Source organism: Corvus brachyrhynchos, unplaced genomic scaffold (assembly GCF_000691975.1).
Source record: "Corvus brachyrhynchos isolate BGI_N302 unplaced genomic scaffold, ASM69197v1 scaffold80, whole genome shotgun sequence".
Classification (NCBI taxonomy): domain Eukaryota; kingdom Metazoa; phylum Chordata; class Aves; order Passeriformes; family Corvidae; genus Corvus; species Corvus brachyrhynchos.
The window spans coordinates 10992485-11002189 of NW_008236769.1; the positions used below are offsets into that span (position 1 = coordinate 10992485).

Genomic DNA, 9705 nt, shown 5'->3' on the forward strand with positions numbered 1-9705 from the left:
CTTTCCCTTTTTTAAAAATGGGGGTTGTTTTTTCTTTTTCCGGTCACTGGGAACTTCAGCAGTCTGCTACAACTTTAAAAATACGAAAGTGGTTTAGGAGCTTTATCTTGCCAGTTCCCTCAGGACCTTCAGATCCCTGAGGGCCCATGGACTTGAGCACATTTGGGTTCCTTAGTCTCAAACCTGACCTTCTGCAGTGGGCAGTACTTGGTTTTCCCAGTCCCTGCATTTGGATTCTGTGACTTGGGCAGTGTGTCTACAGTACTGACCTATGTCCCCATGCTCCAGTGTTTCCTGTTGTTTTAGAAAACTTTGATACTGATAGAAGTATTTTTTAAGGTAGTATGATAAAAAATGTAAAATGAGTTGGCAGGTTTTCTTCAGAAAGAATGCATGGAATTGATCTTGTTTAATGACTCTTGTTCTTGGTTTTTTAGGCTATACTGTAGTCCATCCATTTACACCAGTGGGGAAAAATTTAGAATTGCTTTTGGTGTGTGATAAGGAGGATCTGGAAAGTTGGGAGAAGCAAAATGTGCCATTGAGTATTGTGACTAGATTAAAAGAAACCAGCAGAACAGAGATAAATCATATCAGGTATGTAAAAGTGTGAACAGAAAAAATACCAAAACATCTGTTGTGTCCTCTCAGTGACAGTGCTCTTTAGAAGTAAAAATCAGAGTTGTGGATGGTTCGGCTGTGTTTTTATGATGCTACTCTGTAGCACAGAACATGTGCTAATCTTTTGCCAGAACATTATGCAGAGCACTTGTTGGAGTGCTCAGACCTTCCATTCCTTTTTGGTACAGCTCTGAACTGATGAGGTTGCTGTAGGGACAGAGGAGGTGCTCAGTACTTTAAACTGTCAAGCTCCTTAGACTTAAATAACTGTATCTATATACAAACACTACGTTAGAAAGTGTAACATAAATAGAACAATGAAATTAGGGAAGACCGTAATTGAACACATTCACTAACCATGTTCAGCCTCATTTTTCAACTTGCACATGTGTTATGGTATAACTTTATTTCTGGCATAAGTAAGCCTTTTGTTAAGTTCTAAGAGACCTGAAAGCCAAAATTACTAGTTCTTTTTAAACAAAATTTTAGAACTTCAGAATCAGTAGCAGAACACTTTTAGAACCAGTATAAAAACTTCCTATTCCTCGTAAGTGGCAAAGACAGAATATTGGCTTCTGTTCACTGCACTGGCATAAAGATTTATTGCTGATGGAATTTTTTTGGTATTTGCTTAGGGGACTGAAAGTTTTAGTCTGAATTAACAACTATTTCTAATTGTAACTGGTTCTGCCAAGCAGTCTTAATGGATTCTGCTAACAGACCAAATTTAATTAATTCAGTTCATTTTATTTGAAAATCCACTGCAGTTTTGCAAGTGAAATTGTTAATTTGTTTGTGCATTAACAGGTTATCATGTCTAGCCCTGTGTTTTGACCTTATTAAAAAATGTGCAGCTCTCTATGAGTCCTTGCCATCATTCCATGAAATAATGCATCCTGTCAGAATACTCCTTACTCATGTGCCAGTGAATGAATATCCTGAAAAAATGCAGGTATGTATTCCTTGGGATTTGAATAACCCAATACGTTTATTTTATTAATAAATTCTGTGATCTTCATCTGTGCATAAACAAAAAACCACAAGTGTAAGCATTAGTGAGTTTTTTTTGAGTGTAAGGCATTTTGATGTTTCTGTGGAAAAAACAAAGAACAGAGAATGTTTAGAAAAGGTATTTTTCCATTGTGTATTGTTTCTTGCTCATCTAAATGAACACAACAGCACTTGGCTTGTAATAATGTAGCATTCCAGGAGTGACGTCACTTATAAGAAGAGTTATCTGGGCATCCGGTTGCTCTTGTACTTTCATAGTGAATCTGTAAAACCTTGGTAAAACAAATAGATGTACCAAACTGGGGAGGTAAAACTTAAAACTGTACAGATAAAATGAACATAAATATACCTGGTCAGTGCCTTACCTAGGACAGTTGCTTATTTTCTAGCAATGAGATTAAAATTTTTAATCTGTCTCTTCTGAGTGTAGCAAAACTGTCTTTTCCTCGAAGAAGCATCATGAAATGTCCTTAGAGAACAAAATTGTATTATGTAGATGATGCTAAATTGCCTGTGTTTTTTCCCATCAAAATAAAAAAATTCCAATCATTCTTAAAATTACCATGAAAGGAAGAGTCTGAGTTAAACTGGATTCTTCTTCTGTTAGGTAAAACTACCAGCAAACCTTCCTTATTGTCCATGATACCATTTTAATAGACTTCCAAAAGCTTTTAAGAATTATCCAACTTGGATTACAGCATGTCACTGTTAGCAGTGTCCTAATGAGTAGCTGTGACTTAACCCAGGAAAAAAATACATGGGGAGAACATTACAGTTGATTCAGTTTATAATAGCTTGTGATTTATGGTGGTTTTGATATGCTTTTACAATTGTAATTGGTTTTGCATTTTCAGGAATGGTATCACAGTGCTCTGAAAGAGCTGGAGAACAAAGTAAAACACTATACCCCATTGATATGTGAGAAAAAGAAGCCAGTGCCATTGAAACAGTATACTCCAAAAATTGTGAAAGTGTAAGTAAAGAACACTGGATGCAAAGGAAAGGTGCATTTAAACCTTAAGATTTTTAGCAAGCTAGAATGAATTTGGAAAGCATGACACAAAACAGAGCTGTTTTTCTGCTAGATTTTTTACATAATTCACAAGGGGCCAGCTAGTTGGGTGGTACGGCGTGAGAGGAAAAAAGGAAAGAGGAATTTTAACACCACATATTATCCTGTAGGAAAAATAGCACTGGAGGTCAACTCTTGCCCATATAATAAATTGTAAATTCACAAATTTCAAGATGATTAGATGGTTATTATCCTTTCAGGTGCTTTACTGAATGCTCTGTCAGGCACTCAAGTCAGAAGAACAAATATGAGTAGCTCATACGTATATGAAATATATGAAGGTAAAAAGATGGATAGGAAAAACACTAATTTAGTTTTGCAGATCATAGAACAGTGTTCTGATTCAGGAAATCTGCTTTATATTGGCTGCTGACTTTTTAACCATACTGGTTATCTAGAGGGGCACAAAGTGTCGGCTTTATTTATTCTAGTAATTGAAGAGGTCAGCTTTGCTCTCTGCCTTACACACTTAACCCCAAGTAACTGATCAGACTTTTTCTGTAAAATGCGTCTACTGAGAAGGTCTGCAAAAATTTAAGATGTATTGGGAGATTCCATCTTTCTCCAGATATATTCCATTCTTCTACTCTAGCTTTTTTTAGTCTGTTCAAAGTGCAGGCTGCATACAGGGAATTGAAATGTGGTCATTGGCTGCTGATGATGTGCAGTTAGAAGGTCTGGTGAGTGTTTTTCTGGTATGTTCATTGGGCAGCTCCTTATTTTGCAATTTAATTATATGCAGGAATTAAAATACTGAGTTAATTTTTATACAAAACTCTCCTTATAAATATGAAAAAATGGTGGGTTTAAGGTGTTTTGTGCTCACACATGCATTCTCATTTCAGCTTGGAGTTTGGAAGAAAGCAGGCAGGCAGCAAGAAGGAGCAAGAAAGAAAGCAGTTGATCCAGAGGCATAAACGTGAACTTAAAGGAGCCATTCGTGAGATTCGGAAAGATAACCAATTTCTGGCTAGAATGCAGCTGTCAGAAATCATGGAGAGGTAACGCAGCCTTTGTTTCCGCACCACTTTGGGGGTTGTTCTGCTGTGTGTTCGTTTCTTTGCTGTGTGCCAAGACTGCCATTAATGATCAACCATACTAAACTTAAATAAAATGGAGCAATTTGAGGAAAACCAAACATTTTCAATAGAGATAATTTAAAGTGTTTTGAACTTTGCGGTTTCATTTCTCTAGTTTAAGAGGATGCAAAATGTTTTTATTTAAACGGTGTGTTGATGAAATTTAAGAATTGTGGGACTTCTTATGAATTAATAATTATTCTCTAAGTATATTTATTTTCCCTAATATAATCTTACTGAAATATTTTATATATTGATTGTTTTACAGAGATTCAGCCAGAAAAAGAAAAGTGAAAGAGCTTCTTGGTAGCCTTGCTACACAGGAAGGTGAATGGAAAGCAATGAAAAGGAAAAAATGGGAGAGTTAATTGGGACTATCTGCAGCAGGAAACCTACTGCCATATCAAATACCCCAGTCTTATGGCTTTTGAACAGATTTTAATTGCATTTGCTGCATGCATTCCTTTTGAGGAGACAACATCATCAGATCTGTTCGAAAAAATGAACCTGCTCATTAGGAAAATCCACAACTTTTCATAAGGAAAATAAAAATAACACTTTTGTATGTGGCATGCTTCTTTTTATTTTAATGAGAATATTTGGCTGAATAATCAGAAGTCTTAGTCTAAAACCTGATCACACACACCTAACTTGACCTACACACACACACAAACATTGTACAGCAAACCTTTGGTTACATCAGACTGGTGACAGGTCACTAGTGGGGTTCCATTTCAGGGCCTTCAACACCTTCATCAATGACTTGGACACAGAACTTGAAGCTACACTAAGTAGATTTCGCTGAAGACACTGAATGGGAGGAGCTGCTGACTCCCTCAGAGGCAGAGAGGCCCTGCAGAGAGATCTTGACAAATTCACCAACTGTGTGAAGTTCAATAAGGACAAGTGCTGGATTCTGCACCTGGGATGGGGCAACCCTGGATGTACAGACAGACTGGGGAATGAGAGGCTGGAGACCAGCACTGTGGAAAGGGACCTGGGAGTCCTGGTTGATGGAAAGTTGAAGATGAGCCAGCAGTGCCCTGGCAGCCAGGAGAGACATCCCTGTCCTGCGGGGCATCAGGCACAGCATCGACAGCCGGGCAAGGGAGGGATTGTCCTGCTCTGCCCTGCACTGGGGCAGCCTCACCTCAAGAGTAGGATATAAAGCTACAAGAGAGCATCCAAAGGAGGGCAACAAAGATGCTGAAGGACCTTGAGGGGAAGCTGTGTGAGGAGTGGCTGAGGGCACTTGGTCTGTTCAGCCTGAAGGAGACCAAGGGGAGACCTCAGTGCAGTTATAACTTCCTCGTGAGGGAAGGTGGAGGGACAGACACTGATCTGTGGTGACAGTGACAGGGCTTGAGGAAATGGCCTGAAGTTGTGTCAGGGGTAGCTTAGTTTGGATATTAGGAAAATGTTCCTCTGAAACATCTCCCCAGGGAAGTGGTCACAGCAGAGTTCAAGAAACTCTTGGGCACATGGAGATGGTCCTGGTAGGACATTCTATGATCTTTTTTTAACACTGAATAGTTGCAGGCAGCTCTCATGATGGTAGTATAATTTAAACAGTAGCATTTTAATAGTCTGTAGCATCAGAACATGCCAAATTGTGTATTGGGTGATAGAAACAACTTTTAAGTAGAAGTCCTTTGTTAAATCTGAACATCCATTCATCTCTTCAGTAAGTTTTGAATGGAGCACAGCTCTGAAGTTCTTAATAATCTAGGGTGATTAATTAGAATTCCTCAGTATGGTCAAAATTGACATAAGGGAACAGTAATAACTTTCTTCCACTTAATTTATCATGTATGTCTAATCACTGATAACTGCCCAGCATGACTTTGAAAAACATCTGTTCTTCTAACAGAGCTAATAAATACTTCTAATGCTTTCTTTTTGTACTGTAGTGGGGAAAAAACATTGCAATGAGACAAAGAGCATCATAGTTACTGATGGGTGCTAATCTGAACTAGGTCCTCTGTTCAGGTATTCACTACCTATTTGGTAAATTCAGTGATCGTTTTTATGCATTGAACAAAATTGTAATGTTTCCATCGAAAACTGTTAGGAAAACAAAATTCCCTTTTACATTAACATTTCGATTTCAATCTGAAAGACAAACTATAAAATAAGACCTGTATTAAGAATGAACTAATGGCCATGGTTCTTTACAAAAACAAACCCCTAAAGCTCCCTCTGTTTTCAAATGTCGTTCCTATATCTGATCTGTGTTTTGGCCTATAGGTAACTCAGAAATAATGCTCTACCTACTGTTCATGAAGAAGAGCTCACACACTGTCAGTAAACCTGATTTAACAATTAGGCTTGGTTGTTTTGGACTGGCTTAGAATGTTTTCTTTGTTCTGTTTTCTGGGGGTTTTGGTTTGGTGTTTGCTTTTGGGGAGTTTTTTGGGGATGTGGGGTTTTTTGGCTGGGGGTTTTTTTTGTTGTTGGTTGGTTTGAGGTTTTTTTCAAATTAAACTTGTAACAGAAGCAGGACTAAAACTAGGAGGGGATGGGTTGAAGCACAGCCTTTACATTTAGTCTCTAATGACAAAACTGTCTTTGTTAGGTAAGTCTTGTTTCTTAAAAGAGAAAAGCACTTTATTGAAGGAAGAAGTTTTTATTGACTGTCAGTATGACTAGTAATGCAAGTAATACGTGATTATCATCAGCTTTTTTTTGTTTGCAAAAGCACTTGTATTAAGTGTTAAAATAGGCTGGATGCTAAGTACATGTAGGGAAGATACTTGTGTCATGCAAAAATTAGTAAGATTCCTATGTTTGAAATCCATTCACACTTTTAAAAAATAAATTCATTTTCAGTTAGCTTTGCTGATTTTGGAAAGGTTATCTTCTGAAACCTCAAAGGAATCTCAGAAGATTAGTATACCTCCTGTTTTATTTCTATTTGGCACAGCATGAATTTTTTTCTTTTAAGCAAAATCTTTTTAAGTCAAAAACTCGAGAGTGAAGTAATGAGGAAGGAGCTAACTTCCTATTTCATGCTATAAATTCATACTTTCAGTTTGGAGTTTTAGTCACAGTCTATGTAGCACAAATAAACTGTTAATAAGTACTATTACTTATTTATCTGACTTTAGCAGTAGCTTCAGAAGTTTTATCCAGCAGGGTATTAGAATCACAGAGAGGCTGACAGAGGCACTTTGATCCTGATTTTTGATACCACTTGCAGCTGCTTTTTATTCCTCAGTAAGGGAGGTAAGAAAGAAAGAGGGTAGAGAAACAATGAGAATGTTTTTGGGACAGGACATTTTCTGGGACAAGAGAATGAACAGGAATATCTTGTGATGCTGATGAACAAAGATGAAGGATGAGGAAACCTCAGCTGATCGACTTACACAACTGTTTTGGAATGCCAGACTGAAAGTCGTTCTGTTTGAAATCTTGTTGAATGAAAATCACTGTATGCACTTTTACAAATTGTATTGTCAATGTTTAAAGTCAGATTTAGTATTCTGAGACTAACTGATGCTTAACACATAGTATTTTACATGAGTAGGAAAGCAAGACTATGTAGTCCTGCCTTAGCTTAATAATCTGATTTGACAGTTTAGTCATTGCTCAGTACCACAGTAGTTGGGCAGTGTTGCTGCTCTGATGTGATAGGAAGGTCTGGTCATTTGGACTACAGAGGGCTTGAACATGCTTGAGTGCTGGCAGACCCTTTCTCAGAGCTTCTTGAACACCATCACATTTACCAGTTACTGTCTTGTCTCTCTGTTTCTTTTAACCCTTGTCATAATGGGCCTTTTGACACATAAGTTATCAATTGTAAATCTGTATTTAATTATCCAAAAAAAGAAACTGTTCTGTAACTAGAATCAAGTCATCACACACAAAAAAGGAAAATTACCATTTTGCCTTTAATTTCAGGTAGCTTATCTGTCAACATCAGCTGTCCCAGAGAATAGCTACCCTGAATATGAATACTGTAAAGAATAGGGTGAGAACAAAACTGTTCAGATAGAAACTGCATAAATTACCTTTTTTGTAACAGCATGAAAAGCCTCCTCAACAGTTTGGTCTTTTGATTGTCAGTTGGAAGCTGGTAAGCAGTTTGATATTCTCAGTCATTCCTTGCAGAAGTTACCATCTACCATGGTGTGTCCCTGGTCTGTGTAAGGCTTCCCCTCTGGCCATCAGCTTTCTGCTGTGTGCAGGCACTGAGGCTACTCCTGAGCTCAGCAGGGCCACTTCGTCTGCTCTGCTGGGCAGAGGCTGGTGTCAGCCATAGGAACCGGTGGGACTTCTTTCCTCTTCATGGGCCTTCTAGGCATTTGGGAAAGTCAGACAGAAGCTCTGACATAGAATATTTGGCAGGTTTATTATCACTCTGAGACTGTGAGGTGTTACTTATTATTACTTATTCAGATGGTCAAAAGCATTCTATGAATGTGCTCCTTGCAGTCTTCCAGGTTTGTCTCCTAAGCTAAACAGGTATTGACTATGCCATCTTGCTTAGTTAAAATGACTTGTTATTTGTAAGGATTTGAGTTGAGAGAAGGTTGGAGTTGGGGTTTTTTTCTTCTTCAGTTAATTAAGTCTGGAGTGGAAAACTAAAATCCTTCATGCAGTCTGAACATTGGCCAAGTCTAAAAGACTAAGATGAAGATCCTCTATGGCATTAAATCCTTTAAAATATTGGTATTAGGGCTAACACTATTGCTTATTAGCAATAGAGCAGGGAAGTAAAAGCCAGAGTAAATGAGGCGTTACTTCAGTAAAAAAACAAGACCGATATAAGAAAAAGGCCAGTGTTAATAAATGTAGTCTAGAAACGAAATTTAAGTTATTATCTGTCAGATGTGCAAGGTTTTGGACTGGGAAGAAGTGGGTAATGACCTATCTAGTTCTAGAAACAGTGTAATATGTTTACATGCAGGATTGTATGACATGGTTGATTGCAGTAACACAACTGGGCTCAGTGAACTGCAAAAGCTTTGGGCCAGTAGGTTTAACAACAGGAAGAGCTGGTTTTCTTGGTGTTTCATTGGGGTTTTTTTAAAGTATCTGAATTCACATGGTGTCTGATCAGTTATATACAGTGATTAGCAGCCAGAAGAATACATCTATATATTTTTTTTGGACATTAAAGGATTATTCATACTTAGTCAAGAGCACTTCAGATGTTTGCCTCTGAATGGGCTGCGGTCGTGTAATAATTCAGGTTTCAGACTATGTACTGACTCTACCATGTTTCTCACACCAAACCAAGTACATAAAATTCTCAGGTACACATGAGATTAGCAGCTCACTATTTGAGCTAGCCAGTTAGGTAACTATTTGATCTAACTGGCATGTTAATCCTGATGTTATGCTTGCATAAGCTCCTTCAAGTCTAATCAGCTGCCAATCCATGAGAGAGATGTCAGTGAGTGGAAGGTCTGAGTCCAAGGGCTACAATAATAACTACCTCCACCCCAAACTGCATTGCCTTCAAGGGAACCAGAAGTCTTTTCAATACCTGTATTAATTTGCTTTATACACGTTGCTGGCAGATTCTTACCTGTTTGGTGATACATCTGCGTAAGTCCGCTTGTAACCACATCCTCCCATTTTAATTAGGCAGCTGGACACCAGACACGCCTGGATAAGGGAACAGTGCTCGGTGGCACTTACAAGACCACAGCTATTCGTGTTCTCCGGGCTAAAAATCTTGCTGTTGAGGGAGAAGTTTAGTTTGGGAACAGAGTTACATCTTTTGCAACTACCTTTTTATGTTTGTCAGATAGCCCTTATCAAAGCCGCAGCTAACTGCTGCTGTAGCAACAAACGGAACATCGCTCTCGTCTTGGAACACGTGTTTCAGGGACTGTCTATAAGGGCGAAGGAAGGGCTGTGGTGTCAGGTAGGCGATCCCCGGGGCCGGTTCATTTCCGAGGACGCGGCGCTGCC

General features: G+C 38.5%; 2 protein-coding genes across 2 annotated transcripts in view; both read left to right on the forward strand.

Moving 5' to 3' along the window:
- NOP14 (NOP14 nucleolar protein) overlaps positions 1–4353 on the forward strand; it is a 22973-nt gene extending 18620 nt beyond the window's left edge. Inside the window, exons 14-18 of the mRNA XM_008645071.2 lie at positions 438–597; positions 1429–1573; positions 2487–2605; positions 3550–3705; positions 4052–4353. Of these exons, the coding sequence (XP_008643293.1) occupies positions 438–597; positions 1429–1573; positions 2487–2605; positions 3550–3705; positions 4052–4151 (680 nt within the window). The 3' untranslated portion in view covers positions 4152–4353. The remainder of the gene's footprint in view (positions 1–437; positions 598–1428; positions 1574–2486; positions 2606–3549; positions 3706–4051) is intronic.
- Positions 4354–9378: 5025 nt separating this feature from the next.
- MFSD10 (major facilitator superfamily domain containing 10) overlaps positions 9379–9705 on the forward strand; it is a 23036-nt gene continuing 22709 nt past the window's right edge. The window contains exon 1 of the mRNA XM_017727726.1: positions 9379–9658. The gene's annotated coding sequence lies outside the window, so the exon portion shown is untranslated. The remainder of the gene's footprint in view (positions 9659–9705) is intronic.